The sequence below is a fragment of the Globicephala melas genome, chromosome X (genome assembly GCF_963455315.2).
Source record: "Globicephala melas chromosome X, mGloMel1.2, whole genome shotgun sequence".
In the NCBI taxonomy this organism is placed as follows: domain Eukaryota; kingdom Metazoa; phylum Chordata; class Mammalia; order Artiodactyla; family Delphinidae; genus Globicephala; species Globicephala melas.
The window spans coordinates 1,363,952-1,387,951 of NC_083335.1; the positions used below are offsets into that span (position 1 = coordinate 1,363,952).

General features: G+C 60.3%; 3 protein-coding genes across 10 annotated transcripts; all 3 read left to right on the top strand.

The window, feature by feature from the left end:
* The first annotated feature begins 331 nt into the window (after nucleotides 1–331).
* On the top strand, nucleotides 332–15,840 carry FAM3A (FAM3 metabolism regulating signaling molecule A). 7 transcript variants are annotated; one of them, XM_060292959.2, is made up of 11 exons: nucleotides 2,201–3,079; nucleotides 4,030–4,163; nucleotides 5,174–5,246; nucleotides 7,282–7,395; nucleotides 7,992–8,015; nucleotides 10,097–10,220; nucleotides 10,324–10,382; nucleotides 10,727–10,777; nucleotides 11,099–11,183; nucleotides 11,260–11,386; nucleotides 12,099–15,188. In XM_060292959.2, the coding sequence occupies exons 3-11, from the start codon at nucleotides 5,234–5,236 to the stop codon at nucleotides 12,192–12,194; spliced, it is 693 nt and encodes a 230-aa protein (XP_060148942.1). In that variant the 5' UTR covers nucleotides 2,201–3,079; nucleotides 4,030–4,163; nucleotides 5,174–5,233; the 3' UTR covers nucleotides 12,195–15,188. The 7 variants fall into 7 exon arrangements, with proteins under 7 accessions (XP_060148943.1, XP_060148942.1, XP_060148941.1 ...); XM_060292960.2 differs by lacking the exons at nucleotides 2,201–3,079; nucleotides 4,030–4,163 and adding an exon at nucleotides 332–1,066; XM_060292958.2 differs by having other exon boundaries at nucleotides 2,201–4,163.
* A 177-nt stretch (nucleotides 15,841–16,017) lies between these two features.
* SLC10A3 (solute carrier family 10 member 3) lies at nucleotides 16,018–20,975 on the top strand. Its single transcript, XM_030851584.2, is given in 3 exon segments — nucleotides 16,018–16,709; nucleotides 18,662–18,776; nucleotides 18,779–20,975. Coding segments are annotated over 3 exon segments (1,743 nt in total). The 5' UTR covers nucleotides 16,018–16,511; the 3' UTR covers nucleotides 20,209–20,975.
* Nucleotides 20,976–21,056: 81 nt separating this feature from the next.
* Nucleotides 21,057–23,719, top strand: UBL4A (ubiquitin like 4A). 2 transcript variants are annotated; one of them, XM_030851595.2, is made up of 5 exons: nucleotides 21,057–21,212; nucleotides 21,387–21,492; nucleotides 21,708–21,922; nucleotides 22,037–22,143; nucleotides 23,561–23,719. In XM_030851595.2, the coding sequence occupies exons 1-5, from the start codon at nucleotides 21,165–21,167 to the stop codon at nucleotides 23,670–23,672; spliced, it is 588 nt and encodes a 195-aa protein (XP_030707455.1). In that variant the 5' UTR covers nucleotides 21,057–21,164; the 3' UTR covers nucleotides 23,673–23,719. The 2 variants fall into 2 exon arrangements, with proteins under 2 accessions (XP_030707455.1, XP_030707456.1); XM_030851596.2 differs by having other exon boundaries at nucleotides 22,037–23,704.
* Nucleotides 23,720–24,000: the final 281 nt, after the last annotated feature.

The window sequence follows — 24,000 nt, forward strand, 5'->3', positions numbered from 1 at the left end:
TCCTGACCAAGCCCGGCCTTCCCCTCCTCTCTGCCCCGCACCCTAGAACTTCGTCACGAGACCACCTTGGGCACAAGAACAAGTCACGTTCATTTCCCCTTCCCTCCCCAGGCAGTGCCCCTGCCCCAGCCAGGGCACTCAGGAGCACTGCCGGCCCACTGAGGCGACAAGTATTTAGGAAGGAGTGGCTAAGGGATTCGGGAACAGATGCCAAGGGGGAGGGGCAAGTCCAGGGCGCACCCTGGGCACCGTGGAGAGGTGCACAGCTGGCCTCACCAGCCTCCCTTGCCTGTGTTTGCTGGGGCCCCTGTAACAAAGCACCACACGCAGGGAAGCTTAAGGCAACAGAAAGGTATCCTCTCCCAGTGCCGAGGCCGGCAGGCTGAGCTCCAGGACCAGCGCCCTCCAGGGGCTCAGCTGGCCACGTAGACCCGTCGCTCCGGTCTCTCTGTGTCTTCATGTGACATTCTCCTTCGTGTGTCTGTCTCGCTCTGTTTTCCCTTTACAAGAACACCAGTCATATTAGATTTGGGGCCCAGTCTCCTCCAGGATGACCTCACCTTGATCTGATTACGTCTGCACACACCCCACTTCTGAATAAGAGGACACTCCCTGGGCGTCTGTCCTGCCCCTGCCACCGGCTCAGCTCTTCACTGAGCTCCGGGGAGAGCAGCAGGCTGACCCAAACCAAACGAACAGACAAAAGACTCAGATGCTGGTACAGAACGAGCCAGCAGCCCGATGCGTGCCCCAGGCAGGCAGACTCCATGCCTCAGGGCCTCACAGCTGGCAGGGCTCAGGGCTCCCGTGTCGGGGACGCTCTGTGGCAGCGGGGCCAGGCCCTCAGGCCGTTGGCAAGAACCTGGCCCGTGGCTCCTCCCTTCAGCTGGGCCTGTGGCCCGTCTGTCCCCACCCCCACTGTTGAAGGCAACTGTCCAGGGCTTTTCGCTCCCATCACGGAGGCCTCTCCTCAGCCTGACGCTGACAACCAGCTCTCCTTAACCCCCGCACGGCCCCCGGGGCTGGGGGCAGAGCTGAGGCTCCCGCCCAGGACTCTGCAGCAACGGTAAGTAGACGAGAAGGAACCCAAGTGGGGGCTGGCCGCCTCCTGTCCCACAAGCTAGGGTGGTGAGTCACAGCCTGCACACAGCTGCATCCTCAGGTGCCATCCCCGCTCTCCCCGACCCCTCCTGTAACCAGAGAACGTGCCGCTTCCATCCAGCTTCTGCAGGAGGGAGACCACAGAGTTCACGTAGACCTAGGTGAACGGGGACGGGGTGGCGGGGGGGGGGTGCTTTCTGGGACAGGGGCGGCTGGAATCCGGATCCTGCAGTGCCTCCTGGCCCAGGTCCATGCAGAGCAGCTGAGAAAGCCCCACGTGGACAGGACTACAGGCCAGGCTTCAGCCTGGGGGCGGGGGGACGGGCAGTGGCCTTGGTCCTCCCGATGCCTGTGGCCTGGAGAAGGGGCCGTAAGTCGCTCAGGTTCGCCGGGAGCTGATGGTGTGGGCCTAGGGACTCACGCGCCCTCCTGTAACACTTTGGCTCCAGCGTGGCTACAGAGGGTCCTGCCCTTGACTCTCTGTGGTGCGGCCACGTGCCCGTGAGGGGCAAATGAGGCTTTGCAAAAGGCCCAGGATGGCACCAGACCCCGAGATGGTGGCCCAGAATGCGGTGGCGCGGGTCCTCGGAGCTGCAGCCTGGCCTTCTGCTAGCCGCCAGGGGCGCTGTGCTGCTCCCGGGGAAGGGACAGCCGCGTCCCCGGCCCAGTCCTGGGACCTCAAACCCTCAAAATCCGGGCCTGAGGATGACCACAAACCTTCGGGATAAAAACCAAATAAACGGAGGTGCAGGGAGCCCTTCCTGACCCCGCTGGGGTCTTGGTGCTCAGAGCCCCCTCACAGAGCCCCACAGACGCCTACAGCCTTTTGGGGGACCCAGTAGAACTGTGTGCTGGGGGTAGTCCTCCCAGGACCCACGCCCCTTGGGGAACCTTCTGGCATGGCGTCACCGAGGGGGACTCTTAGCAACACAGAAGATCCATGTAGGGGCAGGAGCCTGAAGTGGAGGAGGGACCCAGCTCCTCCTGGGCCCCCAAAATGTGATAACCGCCTGTGAGAAGGGAGGGAGGGAGGGAGGGAGGGAGGGAGGGGTGGGGACCCTCCCCTCCCCATCTGTCTGAGTGTCCCCACCATGACAGAGGGCCCAGGTCAGGGCAATCAATGGACACCTCCGATCTGGGTGCTACCCTGTGGCAGTGATGAGAGGGCTCTGGTGAGGATGGTCCACTGTCACCTGACACCGGGTGCCTGTGAGTGACAGAGATGAGAGGCCTGAGAGGGACAGTAGCTGTGATCTCAGCTCTAGGAGCCTGAAACGAGGAAGAAGCATGAGGTCCCGGGTAAGGACGTTCAGCTGTCACCTCCACTCTGGAGCCGCAAGCATGAGGGACCCCGTGAGGACAGTCACTGGTCACCTCATCTCTGACATAGTCCTTAGGGCCTCGCTGAATTGAGACAAATGTCACAGCTGTGGGGCCCTAGGATGGGGAACAGACACAACGGACTAGTGAGGAAAGACACCTGTCACCTAAGCTCTGGGTGGCAACATTGGCGCTGAGGGCTTTCAACTGGCACTGAATCTCTGCAGTGGGACACAGCAGGAGGGCCCAGGCGAGGACAGCCAACAGTCCCCTTAGCTCTGGGCGCCTACACTGAGTGAGAGGCGTTGGGCCCAGGTTTCAGCGTTCAACTCACATTTAACTGTGGGATGCCTGGACCGGGGCGAGGCTTAGAGGCCCAACCTCAGGTAAAGGCATGACGGGCAGGCAAGGGCACACAGGTAGCCCTTCAGCGATGGCAGCCACCCTGGGGCAGAGACGTGAGGCCCAGCAGGGGGCACTCAAATGCCACTTCACCTCTGTACAGCTCCACACCACAGAGACGTGAGGGCCCAGGTGAGGTGAGTCGACTACAGGCACAAATCTTGGTAGCTACACTGGAACGGAGTGAGGGACCATGGAGGCCATTTAACTGTCACCTCAGCTCTGGACTCCTACACTGTGGCAGAGGTGGCCTCAGGTGAGGGCATTCAACTGTCACCGGAGATCTGATTGCCTAATCTAGGGTAGAGGCAAGAGGTCCTGCAATAAGACAGTCGCCCGTCACCTCAGCTCTGGGTGCCTACTCGGGGGTAGAGGCGGGAGGTGCCGGCACGGGGGCATGAGCATGCAGGCCCACGTGACCACTGTCAAGTGACAACTCCGTGCTCGGTGTCTACACTGAGAGGGGAACGAGGGATCAGCTGAGCACGCGGGCTCTGGGTGCCTACACTCAGGCAGGGACACGAGGAGCCAAGGAAACAGTGAACTGGTGCCGCAGCTGTGGGAACTACATTCTCTGCCATCTCCCGCTGGGTGCCCGCACTGGGGCAGGGCCATGAGGGTCTATGACAAGAGGGTCTCATGCTCTCCAAGTCCCCATCGAAAAACATTCCTGGAGAAACAAAGCTGCCCCTTGAGGCACAGAAGGCTTGGGATGAGTCCCAGGCCTCTGGCCCTCTCGAGCGTGGTGCCCCTGGGGTTGGTGAATGTGCCTCTGGGCCCTCAGGGGGGCTCATTAAACCAGCCTTTCCAAAATGCCTGCTCTGAGCAAGGTGTAAACACTGTCCTCTAAGAACCAGCCGTCTGGCCACTGCCCTGTGCCTGGCAGGAGCTTCGTCTACTGGGCACCACGACTGCCAGCATTACAGGGAAGAGCGCTAAGGAGGGCACGGTGCCCAGGGCTTGGTACTCACAGATATGTGAGAGTTTGGCAAATGGTCAGTGCTATTTCTGGTCCCAAATTCCATGACAAAACTCAAATACCAACCCGTGACAGCAGCACAGGGGCCTGAAACTTATCACCTTGATCCTGTTAGGGAGAACGAGGGAGTGTTGTGAATGCCAGTGGAGAAGCTCCTGGATGCTAACCAGAGCTCTGTCACTGCCTGGCTCTATCACCTTTCTCTGTATTCTGGGTTCTTTCCTTAGGAAGGTTTCCAGAAAGCGGTGACATTGGGTCAAAGGGCACGGATGTTTCGGTGGTTCTCACGCCGCCCGGCTGCTGCCGTCCAGAAAGATGGGTCCAGGCGACAGATGTGGCCCCAGCTCTCCCAGCGCGGGAGGTGATCGGGGTGCCCTGGGCGGTGTCGGGGGCGCCTTTGTGAAGGAGGCTGGAGGAGCAGGCAGGGGTGACAGCGTGTGAGCGCGCTGCCCTCTAGAAAGAAGACGGCGAAAGGGAGGCCGCGGAAGGCTGAGCCTGCTGGCCCCTGGCTCTTCGCATTTTGCTGTTTCCCGTACACGCTTCTGTCCCTCCGGGTTTCGAAAAGGCACACATTTGAACTTTTAAACAATGTCTAATTACGTCCCCAGATCCATCCGCCCCTTCCTAAACTTCAGAAATCCGAGCGCGGGGCACGACCACAGCCCCGCCCTCAAAGCCTGGGAACGCTGGGCTCTCCCTCCTGAACGAAGCCTCAGAGGAGACCTCGGGGGCGGGGCTGAGTAGGGCCCCTCCCCTTGGCAGCCTGGCAGCCCGGCCCCGCGGCTCCGCCGGACCGTGCGTCAGGGGCGGGGCGGGGCGGGGCGGGGCGGGGCGGCGCCCCTCCCACCCGGTGGCCGGTCGCCCAGCCCCGACCGATGGCGGGGTGGCGCCTGCGGGCCGTGCTACCGCTCTGGGCCGCCATTGCCGGGCCTCTCGCTCCGCGCAGCGGAGCTCCCTCGCCTCGCGTCGCCGAGCAGAGCGGGGCGGCCGGCCTGACGGGGCTGCCCCTGACCGAGCTCGCATCCCCCCACCGCCAGGCAAGTCTCTGGCCGGCCCGGCCCGCGTCGCCGACCTCCAGGCCCGGGGGGCCGTGTGTGGGGCCCGAGCTGGGGCCTCCCACTCCCGCGTCCGGGAGAACCACTTCCACTTCCCAGGCCCAGAGGCTCCCGTGGGCACGATCGTGAGCCTCCAGGTTCCCGAGGCCCCTCCGGTCCCAGCCGGGCTTCTCTCCGCCTTCCCGAGGAGCCTGGCCATGTAGTTGGCCGAGCAAGTCGGTGCACCGACCGCGCCCGCCCCACAGCTGGGACCCAGCACGGGCTCATCATCCCTGACCCCCACCCAAACCTGCTCTTCTGCTTTGTTGCCCCCCAGAGCGCACGGTCCACAAACGCTGCACCTGACGGCTGCCCCACCCCAGCGGGAGAAGTGGACATGAGGTTGGCAGGTGGGTGGCTTCCACAGTGAACCGGAGAGAGTTGGAAAGGAGACTTGGCTGGAGGCCCAGGTGTCCAGAGGTCTGTCTGGAAGGGCCAGGGGTGGTGGCACCACTGGGTTTGGGGGGGGGAGGGTTTATACATTTATTTATTTTTTATTTATTTATTTTTGGCTATGTTGGGTCTTCCTTGCGGTGCACGGGCTTCTCATTGCAGTGGCTTCTCTTGTTGCAGAGCACGGGCTCTAGGCACGCGGGCTTCAGGAGTTGTGGCACGTGGGCTCAGTAGTTGTGGCTCGCGGGCTCTAGAGCACAGGCTCAGTAGCTGTGGTGCACGGGCTTAGTCGCTCCGCGGCATGTGGGATCTTCCCGGACCAGGGCTCAAGCCCGTGTCCCCTGCATTGGCAGGCGGATTCTTAACCACTGCGCCACCAGGGAAGTCCCTGGGTTTTGTTTTTGAAACAGAGGACTCTGCACAAACAGTCATTCTATGACCTTGAGCAAATCCTTTCACCTCTGAGGACTTCAGTTCCCAGCTCTCTCTTTTCAGCTGTGAGATGAGGATTATAATAGATTTCTCCCAAATGGGATAAGTGGCCGCTGTTTGGAAAAAGTTGTGGGAGAGAGCTCCAGGGAGCACGGCGGCTGGGTGGACAGGGAGAGGCAGTGGTCTTAGATGAGAAGCTGACCATAGTGGCCCTGAGGTTGGATGTGAACCCAGTGCCAGCCCTACTGTCGCCTGGACAGCTAAGATGAAGGGGGCTTGGAGGTGGACTTCATACCTTCTAAAATTGAAGCATTTGCATGTACCCCGGGGAAGCTGACCCATGAGGAGCTGGCTGGGAGAGTGGGGCCTCAGGAGTGGTAGAATACAGCCAGTGCCCGTAAGGGTTAGTTCAAGGCACCTCTAGGTAGAGTCGAGGCAGGAGGGGAGCCGGAGAGTAGGGTAGAGGCAGAGAGGACACTGGGACAGGAGCTGGGGAAAGTCCAGCTTTTCAGGGGAGGGTCAAGGAGGACGATCTAAGCCAGAAGGACGAGGAGCATCCAGGTGGGGCTCAAGGGCGCCGTCCCAGAAGCCAGCCGAGCAGGGTTTCCGTGGGAGGGCCACAGCCTGCGCGGCCACCTGAGGGGTCAAGGGACATTAGGGCCAACAGGTAACCCGGGGCGCTGGCATCAAGAAGGTCCCAGGCGGCCTTGGCCGCAAGCCGTCCTGCGGGAGTAATGGAGGCAAGGGCAGAGTGGAGCAGGTTGCGAGACGGGGAGGGAAGTCTGTGGAAGAAGCCAGCACACAGGACTTTGGAGAAGCCGGCAGGGAGAGGAAGGGAGGGTGCAGAGCCCCACCGCTGGCTGCGGATGTGATTCCGAAGGAGGCCTTTCCTCCCGCGGTTTCTGAGGATGGGAGGTGTTGAAAGTAGAGGGGAAAGGGCCTCCCTGGTGGCGCAGTGGTTGAGAGTACGCCTGCCGATGCAGGGGACGTGGGTTCGTGCCCCGGTCCGGGAGGATCCCACATGCCGCGGAGCGGCTGGGCCCGTGAGCCATGGCCGCTGAGCCTGCGCGTCCGGAGCCTGTGCTCCACAGCGGGAGAGGCCACGACAGTGAGAGGCCGGCGTACCGCAAAAAAAAAAAAAAAAAAAAAAAATAGAGGGGAAAGAGGGAGACAAAGTGACCGCTATGCTAAGAAAGCCGAGCAGGGTGGAGAGCTCGGTGCCCAGCTCACAGCAGGAGGACTGCCTGGCCTTCCAAAGGAGTAGGAACCTCCACCGTCACCATCACAGGAGAAAGGAGGGCAGGATGGCAGGGACTCAAAGACATTGGTAGCCTCAGAAGCAGGAGGTTAGGAGGCCCCTCCACACCGCCAGGGAGAGCCAAGCTGAGCCTTGGGGTTGGAGCTCAGCTTCCTCCTTCACCCGCCAGGAGCTCCCACCTTCCTGGTCTCCACTCGCTTCTTCCCAAGTGCCTGGGGAGATCCGATCATGAGAGGCCCTGGGGTCGTTCGGGAGCTCGCTGGCATCTGAGGAGGCCTTGCCCGTGTCTGTCATGCCTCTAGGTCCCCTCCGCATCATGGCCCTGGTCATCTCCGTGGGCCTCACCTGGCTCGTAGCCAGCATCCTCCTCGGTGGGCCTGGCGGCGGCTTTCCTCGCATCCAGCAACTCTTCGCCAGTGAGTGTGGGACTCTCCCTCGTCCCGCTACGAGGTCCCCGGCGCGGCCACCTGGGCCTGCGGCCTGAGGCTCGGGGTGGAGGTGGCGGTGGCCTGGGTTTTCTGTCTCTTCCTGGCAGGGCACCTGTAGCTGCCCTCGGTCCGCCTCCTGGCATCCGGCACAGCCTTCCCCCTACCACCTAGTTGCTTCGGCTGGAAACGCCAATCCCCGCTAATTAGAATCCTTTGTTCACTGGGGCCCATGTGAGGGGCAGGGGGGCTTTTGCTGAACACTGGGGATGACTCCCAAGTTGTTCCCTGCAGGCTTTCTGCTGGGTTCTGAGATGGGGAGGGGACTCGACACCTCGTTACTGGTGACACATCACCTAAGTACTTTTTGCAATTCTGATCTACCCTTTTCCTGGAGCAGAGAGCTTTGCATCTGAACATCATTTAGACTTGAGCGGGAACGTACGTGGCAAGGTCAGCCTGGCTTAGCCCTTGGCCCCTGAACCTGACTGCCCCTCCACCTTGACTTCACAGTATAGGAGCAGGCTTCCTTGCTGCAGGCCCTAGGAAAGGTCCACACTAACAGAAACAACTCTCTGTACCCACAGGCCCAGAGAACTCAGTGACTGCAGGTAAGGCTCCTGTCACCTCCCTGCTCCTCCCTTGTGCCCACCCCTCTTACCACTTTTGTGACACTCGTGCCTGTCCCCAGCCCTCCAGGCTTTCTCTTCTCCATTCATCCCTCCCCAAACTAGCTGTCACAGCCCACGAGCTGCTTGCATGCTGTGAGCCTAGAAAACAAGTTACCTGCTTCCAGAATACACTAGGGGGACAGGCATAGGATAGACATTCCCATTCCAAAAGGGAGAAATTGGAAGGTATAAAGGGGTCATCAGTCTCAAGCAAGTCCCAAACCCAGCAGGGCAAATCCATTCGATTTCAAAGCATAAGAAGAATCCCTGGGCCTTTGGTGGGGGTAGGGAGGATCTGGAATGTAGGGGACGATCCTACCCTCCCTCTGGGCCTGAGCCATCTCTGGCCTCTGCAGCCATTGCTCTGCCCTTGGAATCATCCTTCCTCCCTTCTGTCCTTTCTGTGTCCCTTTCGGTCCAGGCTGGCAGTGTTTCTACTGGTATAAAATTCTCAAAAACTTTGTTGATCTCTTGTGCAATTCATGAGGGTCTAAGCTGTAAGACACGAGAATCCTCCAGATCTTTCCTGGATAACCTCACCTCTCCATTCCTAGCTTCCGCTGGCGTGCTTGAGCGGGCCCACAGGCCACGCGGCCCAGCTCTTCATGAACAGTTGTCCAGCTACACCCGTGGTGTTCTCTCCCAAGCCTGCTTTCTCGTTTTTTGCAATATGATTAGCCTGAGAATCTTCTAGATCTTCACATTCTGGTTCCTTCATACTTAACAGTTACATCCTCAATTTATGTCTCTTCCCTTACATGTTACTTTGAGCAACAAGGAGAAACCCTTAACACTGTGCTTGGAAATCTCCTCAGCTCAGTCTCCAAGTCCAGCATTTACAAGTTCTACCTTCCACAAAACAGTAGAAAACAACTTGGCCAAGTTCTTTGCCACTTTATGACAAGGATGGCCTTTCCTCCAGTGTCCCATAACATGTTCCTCATTTCTGTCTGAGAGCTCACCAGAAGCACTGTTAGCATTCACATTTCTATTGACAGTCTGGTCCCGATGACATGTGCCTTATCTCAGACCATAGAAGCTCTCTACTGCTCTTCTCTCTTCTTTCTGAGCCCTCACCAGAATCACCTATAATGTCCATATTTCTACCAACAGTCTCTTCAAGGCAATCTAGGCCTTTCCTAATATGCACCTCAAAATTCTGCAGCCTCTACCCATTACCCAATTGCAAAGCCATTTCCACATTTTTAGGGATTTATCATGGCAGCACCCCACTTCTTGGTATCAGAATCTGTATCAGTTTCCTGGGGCTGCCGTAACAAAATAGCACAAACCAGGTGGCTTAAACAATAGTTCCGGAAGGTAGAAGTCTGAAATCTAGGTGTTGGAAGGCTACACTCCCTCCAGAGGCTCCAGCTTCTGGTGGCCTCAGGTGTCCCTGGACTTGTGGCCGCCTCCCTCCCATCTCCGCCTCCATCTTCACAAGGACTTCTCCTCCATGTGTGTGTGTCTTCTCTTCTTTTATAAGAACACGTGTCATTAGATTTAGGTCCCACCCTATTCCAGGATGACCTCATCTTAATGAATTATAACTTCAATGACCTTATTTCCACAGAGGATCACGTTCTGAGGTCCTGGGAGTTGGGACTTGAGAACATCTTTTGTGGGGACACAGGTCACCTCGTAATAGAGACCAACCTCCTTGTGCGCTCTCCATGGGGTCCTTGCACCTGCCCTCCCAGCAGCTTTTCCTTCCCTCCTGTCCTCTGCTCCCGGTGGGGCCACAGCCCAGGCCAGCCCTCCTGCCTCCTTTCTCTTCTCCCACCAGTGGCCGAAGAGCCTCCCTGGGGTCCCTGTCACTTTGCCCTGAGGCCAGCCCCAGTGGGATACAGAGTGTCCATGGAAGTGTCCCTTCCTTGGCCTGAGCCACGTCCCCACCCCACGCCAGTCCCTTGGTCTGTGGTCACTCATTCCTCCCTATGGGCTGGTCCTGACCTTCCCCTCTCAGATCTCGGGTGCCCCCAGGGCCAGGCCCATGGGTCACCCCTGTTGTCCCTACCCAGAGCCGAGGGCCAGGAAGTACAAATGCGGCCTGCCTCAGCCGTGTCCCGAGGAGCACCTGGCCTTCCGCGTGGTCAGCGGGGCTGCCAACGTCATTGGACCCAAGATCTGCCTGGAGGACAGGATGTGAGCCCCTCAGGCGGGTGGGGGCGGGGAGGGGAGCTGGGTCTGCGAGGACCGGGGTCGAGCAGGGTAGACGTGCCACTGGAAGGCTCTGTCCCCCTGCTAGGCTCATGAGCAGTGTCAAGGACAACGTGGGCCGGGGACTGAACATCGCCCTGGTGAACGGTGAGTTGCCCACGGAGCAGAGAGGCAAAGCTGAGCCGTGACCTGCCGCCCTCCTTCCACCCCGCCACCAGGGATTCGCAGGGGGGCCTGGGAAAGGGTCTGTGCGAGCTGAAGGCTCCACAGAAGAGGTGACCCGATGGACGAGAGCGTGGCAGCAGTGAAGAACTGGAAGTTTCCAGGAAGTGGGAGGCTGCTTCATGGGGAGCCCCTGGAGGGCCCCCAGTACTGAGCAGAAGCTCCACAGCCTCGGGTGGGTCCCAGCAGTCTGAACGAGGGGCACGGTGGGCGTGAAGATGGGGGGAGGTGAAAAGCTTCCAGCAGCACCCATCCTTCCCTCCGACCAGGGGTAAGCGGAGAGCTCATCGAGGCCCGCGCCTTCGACATGTGGGCGGGAGGTGAGTCAGGCCGCGGCCTCTGCCTTCTGACTGTGGGCGGAATGACGGCATCTTCCCCCTGAAAGCTGCTCCTTCTGTCTGCTCGCTGGGGAGTCTTGAGCACTTCCTTGGGTTCAGAAAAGCCAGGGAGAAGGACAGGTGTATGGTCAGGGCTTCAGCCCTGGCTTCTTATACCATTTGGTCCCTGCACTCACTCAGCAGCCCTGGCCGGGGTGCGTCCCTGGCCTGATCACTACTTTAGTTTCCTCATCTGGAGAACAGGGGTTGGTGAGGGAGGGGTGCTCAGTGGTGCCTGATGCTCCATGGGAACTGTCCCCCTAGATGTCAATGATCTACTGAAGTTTATCCGGCCGCTGCATGAAGGCACCCTGGTGTTTGTGGCTTCCTACGATGACCCAGCCACCAAGTAAGTAATGGCCGAGGCTGGCCGAGGCCTCACCCTTCTGTGGTCATGGCTCATATCTCTTCCTTCTGTGGGGCAGGATGAATGAAGAGACCAGGAAGCTTTTCAGCGATCTGGGCAGCAAGAATGTCAAGGACCTGGCCTTCCGGGACAGCTGGGTGTTTGTAGGGGCCAAGGGTGTGCAGAACAAGAGCCCCTTTGAGCAGGTATGGGCACAGGCCCTGGGACCCCCACTGCCCGGCACAGGCCAGTCTGCCCTCCCCTCCTGCCTGCATCCTCTGAGGTCCCCTCTGTTCACGCCCAGCACCCACACACACAGCAGCCCACACGTCTTTAAGATGCTCCTGGGACTTCTCCGATGTTTGGGACTCTGCGCTTCTGCTGCAAGGGGCACGGGTTCAATCCCTGGTCGGGGAACTAAGATCCTGCATGCCAGGCTGCTCAGTCCTGTCCCATCCCCCCAAAACCCAGCACCCCAGTTCACACTGCACACCCTGCTCCCCACAGCAGAACAAGGCAAACAGGCTGTTCCACCAGTTTCTGGAAGGCTCCGGCTGCCGAAAGAGCAGCTCAGCCCCCAGAGAAGAAACGCCCCCTCTGGCCTCGCTCTTCCCGGAGCTTCCAGCGGCTCCCTGAGGGCTGGGTGAGGGCAGGGACACACTCCCCCTCCTTCCCTTCCTAGCGTGTGCCAGGCCCACCTAAGTTCAAAGAAGGTGATCCCCCCCTCCACCTGCGATGGGGCAGGCCAGGGCAGCTGCTGCCATCTTTAGATGAGAACGCTGAGGCGCTGGGACAGACAGGTGGCGGGTGCCCGAGGCTGCACGCTTGGTTGACCCTGGCACAGGGGGACAGGGAGTTCTGTCTGGCCCTGGTGCCCGAGGGCTGAGCCCGTGCCTTCCTGCCCCCACCGACTCGCAGCACGTGAAGAACAGTAAGCACACCAATAAGTACGAAGGCTGGCCCGAGGCGCTGGAGATGGAAGGCTGCATCCCCAGGAGGACCACAGCCAGCTAGCGGCCAAGCTCGAGGACCAGACTAAGCGAGGCTGTGTGTACCCAGTCAGGAGGGGGCGCCGGCACAGCGCCGAGGCCCGACCCCACGCCCAGCCAGGGGCACTCCTGCCCCAGCACGGCAGGGCTCCGAGGCAGTGACTGGTGACCAGACCATGCCCAGTGGTGGGGCTGCGCTGCGGCCCCATGGCGCTTTGTCCTGGGACCCCAGGTACCCGTCTCCTTTTCCTAAAGCGCTCTGCTGGCCGACACCCACCCAAGTCCCAAGCGCCTGAGGCCCCCAGTCTGGTAGCAGCTGCCTGGCAAGTCGGGGCATCTTCCGGAGCCTCTCCATTCCAGAGTGGCTCGCTGCTCTGCAGGCCAGTCCTGTTTCCAGTGTGATTCGTTCTGCTGAGCCGAACGCGGTGGCCACTCCCGGCGCCTGGCTGCCTCCTGCCTTGCTCTCGCGGGAAGGGGTGCCCGCCTGGGAGCCAGGCCGGCCGGGCAGTGAGGTCGCCGGCCCGATGGCGGTTCCCAGCGTGGCGGGTGGCAGCTCCTGCGGTTTGTCTGTCAGAGGGCCCGCTTTCTAAATGACGTCTTAATAAACTGGTGGCCCCCGAAGGAATGAGATGCATTCAGAGGGGAGTCGGGTGGTGTTGTCCTTGAGATGTGATTCAGGTGGTGAGCAGAGGGGCTCCCCTGTGGGCATCCCTGTAGCCTTGCCCTTAGACACGGCACAGGCCTATAGGGACAGGGATGGGGATTAAAACCAACCCAGGAGCTTCCCCCCTCCCCGCAGCCTCCCGCGAGAGCTAGTGTGTCTCCCCCGCAGTGCTCAGCGTTAGATGCCTTTGAAATCAGGCCAGCAAGAGGCCGAGTCACGTGGGCTATTTGGCATTTCTCACAGATTGCAGTTATATTTCCCTGCAAGGGGTGAGAACCAGCAAGAAACTATAAGGAGTTTTCTGGAAAAGTACATGAGGGTGCAGAAATGGTCTGGGGTCACAAAAAGGAGAGAAGGCGGTTGGGACTTCCCAGATGGAGGAATCGGGGCGCCAGCCAGGTAGGCTGAAGGGGGCCGTGGCCGGGGCAGTGGACCTGCGAGTCCCCCCTCTAGGGGTTAGGTGCTGCGAGAGAGTGAACACGGCATCAGGAAATGAAAGTATTTAAGGAGGTGGCAGAAGAGGAGAGAGAGGCGAGGGACGGCCCAGGACGAGAAGCTGTGCTTGTGAGGCCATAGCCACGACTGCAAAGGACCAGGAAGTGGAGACGTGAGGACGGCCCAGGTCGCTTACCTGGAAGATGGTGTTCACGGAAGCTGAAACGCAGCCTGACCCTGTGCCGAGAGCTTTATGTGTCTTCATTTTTAAATAGACTTCCTGTTTTAGAGCAGTTTTAGGTTCCCAGCAAAGTTGAGCAGAAAGTCCAGAGTTCCCACATACCCAGCCTCCACTGACACGTCATCACCACCCAAAGCCCAGGGTGGACATCAGGGTTCCCTCTTGGTGTCATACAGTCTGTGCGTTTGACAGTGTTTTTAATGACGAGTACTTACCACTAGAGTATCATACATGTATTCATTTTTAAACCTTCTATTACGGACATTTTGAACATCCTCCAAAGTAGAGACACTAGTCTGATGAATCTACATGTACCCAGTGGGGCTGCCACAGTGATCATCGTGTGGCCAGTGTTTCATCTGCACACCCTAGCGAGCAATGCTGCTGGTTGCTGGTGAGCCCCATTTACGGAAGATAAATGGTCCCTGGTGTGCTCAGGAAAGTTTCCCTGGAGCTGGGAGGTTAGAAGCCAGATGAATAGGGCCCCACAAGGTTAGTCGCTTGCCCCAAATGAAACGCATCTCAGCGAAGGGCCGCACCGCAAGGCTGGGAGGTGCCTCTGTATTATACAACTGCTGAGCCAGCTGACCTGCCCCAGACCTTCACTGCGTGCGCCAGAGCCACACAGATGGAAACGGCAGGCCAGCTTTATCCCCCACGTGGCCCAACACAGGTAGGATGCTGACAGTGGTGTGCAATGCAGCCCGCCCGACCTTCCAAAGCGGAGGTACATCTTTACATCCTGCGGTCCTCTTCCGCCAGGGTTTTGTCCCCCAGGCCTACCCTCAGGAGTTAAGACATCGTCAGTTACAAATGACAGGGTCCCAACCCAACTGGCATATAGAAAAATAAATACATAATGACGGGGGGGGGGGCTTAATGTTCCTGTAACAGACCCCAACGCCCATGGGTGATTCCAGCTCCAGTAACGTCCTTAGGATACAGGCTCTCCATCTCTCGGCTCCGCTTTTCTTTGTGTTTGCATCCTTTTCAAACATGCTGTCTTCCCCAGGCAGGGGGAGTGACAGTAGATGTCCCAGGTTAGCAACCCCAGCAAGAAAAGAGCTCCCACCTTCCCAGTCGTTCCAGCCCAAGTCCCCAGGCACTACCTCTCATAGGTCCAGATTGGATTATGGGTTTATCCTTGTCTCAATCTGTGTGGCTCTGATTGGCTACCTCTGGGCCTGTGCCCACCCTAGAGGCCAGTGTTGGGGTCATCCTCATGCAAACCTTGTGTACCGAGAATGGAGGAGGGATGGCCCCCCCAAAGAAAACTCGGGGGCCGTGACCTGTTGCTGGGCATGCAAAAACACCAGTTGTCACTACATTTCCCGGTAAATACCAAATGCATCCCATACTTGTGCTTGTATAGAGTACGCCTTCCATGCGTGCTGATTTATCACACGGTCTACTTGGAGACCCCTGCCTGGAGAGCAGGAGGTAGGCACACTTTTCAGGGTCATCACTGTGGCCCTGTTAGCAGGACTGTGGCAGGTCTCCCATCTGAAGTGCACGGATGTTGTTTCAGCTGTCACTATCGTTTGTGCCATCTATTCTGGCGGTCCAACTGACTTCTCTTTTGGAACTAGATATCCTTGACTGATTCGTAGAGACCTTCCTTCTCCTCTGGGGTAAATTATTAATCCCCTAAACTAACTACAAACATTCTCTTGTCTTTAATTTAGCCACGCCTGTTTTCCTGCAGGGAAGGCCTCTAAACTCCCTCCTGTCGGACAGCCCACCAGCCCGCTCTGGCTTTTCAGGGAAGACTGAAAGGACTGATGGTAGAGCGGGGAGCAGCCTTCTAACTACATTTGCTCTCCTTGACCCCTGGCACCAATTCCCGTGCAGCTGGAATATAAAAACACAGGTTTCCTCAAGGGCTAACACATCTTTTAGGTTTTCCATCCCCAGTCCTTCCAGCTGACCCATCCCCCTTCTCCCTCTGGCCAGTTTTACCCCATCCTCAGGCAGCGACAGCACCACTGCTCTTTTGCAAACTGCAGTCTTCCACACAGCATGTGCCAAGTTCAGCCCTCTCACCTGTGCCAGGCTGCTTCCATCAGGACAGCTCAACCCATTTGAGAGGGACAGTACAGACTTTCTGGGACACCAAGTCCACACACACAAATGGCTTATGAACTGAGGCTAAAGAACAGCCTAGAGCTATGGCCTCTGAATGTTTCTGGATCATTGACATAAATCAAACCCAGAGTGTGTACCCTCACCATGTTTGTGTCTGCTTACATGTCACACGCATGTACTAATCTGAACTTTATAGCACACATACACAACTAGAATTTTTAAACAAGTAAAATGTATTTAAATAAGGCTAAATGAAAATAGGTTTTTATTTAAATGATTACAATTATTTATTGGAAAAATTAAATAGAAGAGATGCTACGGGTCTTTTTGGACATTCTCTACGATGTGTCTTATGAACCTCCTGGGGGCAAGAACCTGCAAGTTTGGGCACCACTGGCCTCCATCACAGCCCTGACAAGAGGTCTTCCAGAGCAGTGGGCAGCCCTCGTCCCGCTGCCTGACCGCAGGCGCCCAGCAGCCTCTGGGAACATGGAAACCCCCGTCATTCTACACTTGCTTGCTTACTGTCTTCCCACGTCCATATTCTACGTCCTCACCACCTTTTTGCCCTTCCTTATGCCATGTGTGTGCGTTCCTTTTCCGTGAAGCCTCCGGACCTTGCTGGTGGCCCCAAATAGTTTTGAGAGGTTTAAAAGTTCACTGATGTTACACAGTGTGGAAATAGGCGCTCGGTCGACGTTTGAACGAAGGAAGGTGGAACAAGGCCGAGCCCGGGCCCCGGAGTCTGGGTCGGTCGGACCCGGCTCTCGGGCTACAGGACTGGGCGCCCTGAGCAGGACCGTGGGCGAAACCCTGACCCCAGTCTCCCGCCACCAGCAGCAGCCCTCGGGCGTCCGAGCTCAGCTAACGTCTAAGCCTGTGTCCCAGTGCCCCCAGAGGTCACGGCGTGTTTGGGAATGACTGGGGTGCCTACGCGGAGCGAGTCGCCCCGGCGGCGACCGCACAAGGCTGGGACCCGCGGCTCGGTGGCCACACGAGTCCGCACCCGGCGCCGACCGCCCGCCACCCGGAAGGCTGACAAGCCGGCGCGCGCGCGCCACCACGTCGCTCCCAGACACGCCACATCCGGTCGGGACCCGCCCCGGCCGCCAGAGGTGAGGAGGCCGCCGCGGGGTGGGCGGGGCGGGGCCTCGTCGGCTCGGGGCGGGGCCCCGGCGGGCCGAGCTCGCAGGCGTCCACCCGCCCTGCCGGCCGCGGAGGCAGGTGAGAGCCTCGGTCTGGGAAGGGCGGTTGGAAGGCGGCTTCTGGCCCCGGCCGGGGAAGGGCCACCACCGCGCGTTCGTGAGGCCTGGCGCGGCCGTGGGGACCGGGAGTGGCGTGAGAGACCCCGGGACTGCCCGGGCGGGTCGCCGGCCTGCAGGCTGCGGGGCTGCAGCGCGAACCCGGCGGCGGCGCGCTCCTTCTCCCCCCGCTCCCCGATTCCTGCCCGAGCTCTGATTGTGCCCCATCCGCCAACTTCTGGACTCCCAGGTAGGGAGGAGACCCGGGTCAGCACTGCCAACTGCCCTGACACCGAACGCTTGGCCCGTGTGGAAAAAGCCACCGGCCCGGGGTTCCCTCGCCTGCCTAGGGGCGCATCTGCCCAAACTCTAATGGTACCTCAAGCAGAAATAGTGGGGATCCGGGCCAGACCCCTCACGCAGTGACTCAAAGCCGCCAGCGGTACTGGAAGGACGGGGTGGATAGCCCTTCGCCTCCTCTGCCTCTGAGCTGGCTCACAGCACCCGGCGCCTTCAGTGCCGGGCGCCTTCATCCTTTCCCTGTGACTCCCTCTGGTTTTCCTGCCTCCCTCTTCAGTGGTGGGACTCAAGGCTGGATCAGGGCCTCCAGGGTAAGTGACGCAAACCCCAAGCCAGGAGAGGCCATGGCATCCCAGGGTGGCACAGCGGAACTTCACCACCTACTTCCCCTGCTCCCCCGGCGTCGGGGAGGGGGGGAGGGGGCAGGACCCAACCCTGATGGGGTCTAGAGAAGCAGGGGCCTCTTCCGAGACTGGGACAGCGTAGGATGTGACTCAGTCAACAGTAATGCTGAAAAATCACTGTGCCCGCATCCTGGTTGCTCCAGTTCCTGCAGGTGATGTGGCAATCGGCTGCTGGCTGCCCAAACTGAGAAGTGGAAGGAGACAAACGTACTCCTTTCCCCCTGAGGCGCCCTGCCCTCCTAGAAACACTCCTCCTGTCACTGGTAGTTCCAGGCTCTGCAAGGGCCATGTGTGGGCAGGGGAGGAGTCCCTGGACTTTGGCACAGTGGCTCTAGGAGCTCAAATTCTGGGACCGCCAGGGGAGTGGGAGCTCTGACAGAAGGAGGAGAACCCCCGGTGGACACGTGGCCCAATCTGATCCCTTCCTGCTGCCCCTTCCGGCAGCTCCCCTGGGGAGAGGGGACCTGTGCCCTCCCAGAACCCCCATCGCACCCCTGTCAGCAGGAAGGATAGGCCAGGTGGCCATGCACAGCAATGCCGTTCATGCGCCAATGGTGAACATCAGCCCCTGGGGCCTTTGGCCTGGTGGCCACCCACTGCCCCACCCTTTGCCGGCTGCTCTCTGCCTGGCAGATGACACTCAAATGCCCTAACCTGCTCTCAGCGGGCCGGCTTCCTTGGCATCCCTGGGCAGTCCTTCAGAGATTTCGTCCCAGTGGTGGTACTGCTGCAGCTGCGTCTCAGAGCAGGTGGGGCACAGGCTAGTGGTGACAGGACTGAGGATGGCTCTCCCAGATCCTCTGGTATCGGGACATCTCCAGATGGTCACTGTGGTGGGCAAACCCAGGGAAATCAGCGCGTATCAGCGGGCTGAAGGCGAACTCCGACCTGTAGGTGGCCCCTCTGGGTGAGGGATGAGAAGCTTGAGGCAGTTGCGACTGGGATGGGGGCAGCCGAATGGCACTCAAGGGCCAGCACTAGGCCTTCCGTTTCCATCCCCAGGCTCGCGGCAAGGGGCGCTGCCACGTCTCCGAACAGTGGGCTTCCAGATCCTGCGCTCCTGGGCTCACAGCTGCTCGCCTTCACCAGCCACCTACCTCTCTGTGTCCCTTCTCTCCTCAGGAAGAGCTCTGCTATCAAGGAAGGCAGCACAGGGCCAGGCCTTGCCCATGGACCCTTCTCAGGACAACCCGACGGCACCCGCAGAGCTGCTCTCCTAAGCCGCAGGGGGCCCGGGCTCCCACCTTTTGGGAGGAGCCATGGTGTTTAGAAGGTGGCTGGGCCTGGGGGGTGGCAGTGTCTGCACGGGCCCCCGAGGCATGCTCAGGGCCAGCCTGCTGCTTCTCAGCCTGCTCTGGGGGGCGCGGGGCACAGCCAGCGCCAGTCTCAGCGCGGCTGTGGGCCGTACCGTGCCCCTGACAGGGCGCCGCTACCTGAGCATTGGGGATGGCTCCGTGACGGAGTTTGAGTTCCCAGAGGAGAGCGAGGGCATCATTGTGGTCTCAAGCCAGTACCCGGGCCAGGGCAACGGGACGGGGCCCAGCCCCGTGCTGAGGGTCACCTCCCTGGACACAGAGCTGCTGACCATCAGGAACGTGAGTGCCATAGCCTGGGCTGGTGGGGGCGGCTTCGTGGTGAGCATCCACTCGGGCCTGCCTGGGCTAGCGCCACTCCACCTCCAGCTCCTGGACCCCTGTGAGGCCCCGCCCACGCTGGTTGAGGAGCGGAGAGATTTCTGCATCAAGGTCTCACGTGCTGAAGACCCTGCCGCCCTTGGCACTGACTTGGCCCACTTCTCAGAGAACCCAGTACTCTACCTGCTCCTGCCTCTTATCTTTGTCAACAAGTGTTCATTTGGGTGCAAAGTAGAGCTCGAAGTTCTGAAGGGGCTCCTGCAGAGCCCCCAGCCCATGCTGCTGGGCCTCCTGGGCCAGTTTCTGGTTATGCCCTTCTATGCCTTTCTGATGGCTAAGGTCTTCATGCTGCCCAAGGCCCTGGCTCTGGGCCTCATCATCACTTGCTCGTCGCCCGGCGGCGGGGGGAGCTACCTCTTCAGCCTCCTCCTTGGGGGGGATGTCACCCTGGCCATCTCCATGACCTTCATCTCAACAGTGGCTGCCACCGGCTTCCTGCCGCTGTCCTCGGCCATCTACAGCCGCCTGCTCAGCAGCCACGAAACACTCCACGTGCCCATTTCCAAGATCCTGGGGACCCTGCTGTTCATCGCCATCCCCATAGCAGCGGGCGTGCTGATCAGGTCGAAGCTCCCCAGGTTCTCGCAGCTGCTGCTGCAGGTCATCAAGCCCTTCAGCTTCGTGCTGCTCCTGGGCGGCCTCTTCCTGGCCTGCCACATGGGGGTCTTCATCCTGGCGGGCGTCAGGCTGCCCATTGTGCTGGTGGGCCTCACAGTGCCCCCGGTCGGCCTCCTGGTGGGTTACTGCCTGGCCACGTGCCTGAAGCTGCCAGTGGCCCAGCGTCGGACTGTCAGCATTGAGGTCGGGGTGCAGAACAGCCTGCTGGCCTTGGCCATGCTGCAGCTGTCCCTCCGCCGCCTTCAGGCTGACTATGCCTCCCAGGCCCCCTTCCTTGTGGCACTGAGTGGCACCTCAGAGATGCTGGCCTTAGTTACTGGCCACTTCATCTATAGCAGTGTGTGTGCAGTTCCCTGAGGCCCCCCGGGTCAAGCTTTCGCCACCCCTAGCCCCAGCCTCCACCCACGGCCCCCACAGTTCTGTGTACCAAAGGCCTTTAGTTCTCATGCACTCTATGCACTCAGAAAAATCCAGGCTTATTTTTTTTACTCGTTTTTTATTCTCCAGCTTTCAGTGCCAAAGAGGCCATGCTGAGTTCAGTAGGTGGGCACTGCCTAGAAAATATATTTCAGTAAAAGAGAGAAGCAAGCTTGGGTCCCTTCCAGTCTTTGCCCTCTGAGGCCGGCGGGCGGCGGGGGGGGAGGGTGTGGCTGGGTAAGTGTGGGCCAGGGTGGAGGGCTGGCTTGGGTGACACGGTGACCTCTGCCCAGACTTTCTCTCTCAGCCCTTCTTACCCATGCATCCCCTCTGAGAGTTGGGTCTCTCTGTTCCAGAAGGAGCGGTGGGAAGATGAGAGCGGAGGACTGGCTCCCCCGCCCGCTCCCAAGCTCAGCTGATTTTCCATAGGCCGACTAGAAAGGAGGCAGCAGGAGGGCCGCGGGGCGAGCTCTGCAGGGCCGGGTCATCAGCGGACTCCTGAGAGGCAGGGAATCGGCCTCAGCGCCGACCTGTTCCGCCCTCGGGCAGTGAGCGGGGGCGAGCGAACCCCTGGCCCGCCTTCTCCCCAGAGTCCCAGCTCCCCGACTCCGCCGACCGGGCCCGACTAGTTCCTCCGCCCCTTCTCATCCCCGCGGGCTTCCCGGCTCAGTCGCCGCGGGGCCCGGGTCCAGGCCGGTCCCCGTGCTCCGGGGTGCGGGGGGGGGTTGCGGGGGCGCTGGGGAACGCGACACGGGGGGCGGGGCCGCGACGCCAGGCGCGCCCCTCGCGCGACTTCCGGCAGCGGCAGCTGGTTCTGGCGCGCGCCCGGGGCGGCGGCGCGCGGCGGGGGTCTGTAGGGCTTCGCGCCGGCCGGAGTGGACGCCGCCGCGGCCGCCATGCATCTAACAGTGAAGGCGCTCCAGGGCCGCGAGTGCAACCTGCAGGTAGCGCCGCCGGTCCCCGCCGCCGTGCCGGCTCACGCGGTTGGCCCCTGGGCGCAGGGCCGGGCCGAGGGCGGGGACGAACCGGGCGGGCTGGCCGCTCAGGGGAAGCCAGGAGAGCCGCCCTCCGCGGGGGCTGCGGCCTCACCGCGTGCCTCTCACCCTCGGCCCGGCCAGGTGTCGGAGGACGAGCTGGTGTCCACGCTGAAACATCTGGTCTCCGAGAGGCTGAACGTCCCCGTCCGCCAGCAGCGGCTGCTGTTCAAGGGCAAGGCCCTGGCAGGTAACCGGGGAGAGGAGACGCCCGGGGAGCCCCGCGGGAAGTCAGGGGATGGGGCGTCCGGGCCGATCCCGGGCAGCAGTGGAGTGGAGGGGGCTCTGGCCACTTGACCCCCGGGGAGGCTGCATCCTCAGCCGGATGCCGCGGCGCTCCGCCTGGCCTCCCCGAGGCCTTTCCCACCACCGCGGGCCACAGCTCCATCAATCTCTCTCGGGCAGATGGGAAAAGACTCTCCGATTACAGCATTGGGCCCAATTCCAAGCTCAACCTAGTGGTCAAACCTCTGGAGAAGGTGTTACTGGAAGAAAGCAGCGCGCGGACAGTGGCCGAGGCCCCGCCCCCACCCCCGGCCACCTGGCCTCTAATCTCCAAAGTCCTGGCCCGTCACTTCAGCGCCGCAGATGCCAGCAGAGTCCTGGACCAACTCCAGAGGGTGAGCAGGGTCGCCCGGGACTTCCACGTCCCACCCAGCCGCTCGCAGCCCCTGCCCCTATCCCAGTGTCCCCCCGACCCGCGCCGCTGAATCCTCCTGGCCTTCTCTCCTCAGGATTATGAGAGGTCCCTGAGCCGCCTGACGCTGGATGACATCGAACGCTTGGCTGGCCGCTTCCTGCACCCTGAAGTGACTGAAGCTATGGAGAAGGGGTTCTCCAAGTAGGATTCTCGGAGTGTGGGGAGGAGCCGGGCCAGGCCACAAGCTGCATGTAGCATTAAATGTGTTCTCATGTTGCAATTCGGCTCGTAATACTAGCTGGCGGGTACGCGGGTACCCGTATCCGGCTCTTGACCTGGGTTTGCTCCCACGTTTGGCGCTAGTGCTGAAGTGGGAGAGCCACAATCTGAGTCCAGCCAGCTTCTAGAAGTGCCTCAGGGTGAGAGGGTTGTTTAGGAGGGTTCTGAGGGGTGGGCTTTGGCATTCCGTGTTCAGCCCACTGAGGATGAACCCTCGAGCAATACCTTTCCAGGCCTGAAAGGGGAAGCAGCTGGCCCCTGCTGCCCAGTCCTGTCACCTCGCCTCTGGCAGGTCTGACATTGGCAGGTCAAGTGACAGCCAGCCTTGGGCCCCCTCAAGCTGCTGCCACCAGTGTGCACTCGATGAAGGGAAAGCGTGTTGGGGGGTCTGGGACGTCACCCAGCTCTGGAGTGTTACCTTGGGCAAGTCCCTGTGCCATGTTGGTCCCCAGCCATTGACTCTGCACAGTGAGGGCCACTCCTTAGACCTCAGTCAGTTTCCTTTACCCCCAACTCCCCCGGGGTCGGGAGTCTGCAGCCATCCTCCCCCTTGTGTCCCAGATACAAAGTGAGGCCAAAAGCTGAGTGATGGCCAAGCGTGGCCCAGAGATGGGATGCCCTGGCCCTTAGTGTCACAGCTTTTCTCTGGGCACCCCCTCTGCTTGTCTCCTCCTGGACACGGGCGGTCCTCGACCCTTAGAGATGACAGGTGACGGGCTCGAGGTTACTCAGCCAGGCCCCTACACCCTGCGCTCACCCACAGCCTGAAAGTAGACCCTTCCCCCGCCGCGTGTGTACAGGGACTTTCACTGTGCACACCACTCACTGCCTGACAAGGAACCTTGGGGGCCAGGGAGGGGCAGAAGCCGCTGGCGGGTGGGCCCTAGAGATCATCGAGGCACCTGCTCCTTGGAGGAGGGCGCCTGGGCCGCCCTCCTGCCTGGGCCTCGTGGGGTAAGCGCCGGGTCCCCGGGCTGGGAGGACGGACAGAGGCCTGACGGGCAAAGGCTTTGAAGAACAGATGGAAGGCCCTGGCCCCGCCCCGCAGCAGGGCCCGTGTGACAGACTTGCCTGCACTCTCATTTCGCTTCCGTCAGGAAGGTTTATACTGACACTTCCAGTCGCACTAGAGGTGAATGTGAGACTTTGATCTGAAAGGAACTGTATTAGCTGGGCGGCTTTTGGTTTCCAGTAATTGATTTAACCGTAGAGGAAGTTGGTTTAAGCAATAAAAGAAATGTATTGGTTTACGAAACTGAGAAGTCCAGGGGTATTGGCAGCAGATAAACAGTTTCACCAAATACCCAGTTTCTTCCTACCTCCCCTCTGCACTCTGCAGCGTCTGCTTCATCCCAGGCCTCTGCCTCAGGATCAGAAGATGGTTGCCTGCAGCTTCCACCAAATCCCTCGATCACAGCCAGCAAGGAGCACCTTCCCGACCTGTAGCGTAGCTTCTTTCTCAGATGCCCCCGGCAAATAAACGCTGTCCTTTCGTTGGTCAGAACCGGGTGGTGCCTCCATCATTTTGGCGGGGGGGGGGGGGGGGGGCTTGGGCGGGAGAGGGGGATTCTCAGCGAAAGCCAGGTCCTCGGGGAGGGCTGACCGGTGCAGTGCAGGGGAGTGACACACGCAGACGCATGTTGCAGACAGACCCTAGAGGCGGTTGTTGAGTCCCTTGTGCCAGTGCCTCCCGGCTTGGGGGTGACAAAGCCATCTGCTGGGCAGTTGGACGGGGGTGTCAGGAAGTCGGTGGCGGGTAGATCAGGCTGGACAGGGAGA

Coding starts and splice junctions, on each gene's coding strand:
- FAM3A (XM_030851587.2), top strand. CDS start 4,678: ATGGCGGGGTGGCGCCTGCGGGCCGTGCTACCGCTCTGGGCCGCCATT. Junction 10,778..11,098: donor CTTCGACATGTGGGCGGGAG/GTGAGTCAGGCC, acceptor CTGTCCCCCTAG/ATGTCAATGATCTACTGAAG. Junction 11,184..11,259: donor TACGATGACCCAGCCACCAA/GTAAGTAATGGC, acceptor TCTGTGGGGCAG/GATGAATGAAGAGACCAGGA.
- UBL4A (XM_030851595.2), top strand. CDS start 21,165: ATGCATCTAACAGTGAAGGCGCTCCAGGGCCGCGAGTGCAACCTGCAG. Junction 21,213..21,386: donor GCCGCGAGTGCAACCTGCAG/GTAGCGCCGCCG, acceptor CGGCCCGGCCAG/GTGTCGGAGGACGAGCTGGT. Junction 22,144..23,560: donor ATGGAGAAGGGGTTCTCCAA/GTAGGATTCTCG, acceptor TGCACTCTGCAG/CGTCTGCTTCATCCCAGGCC.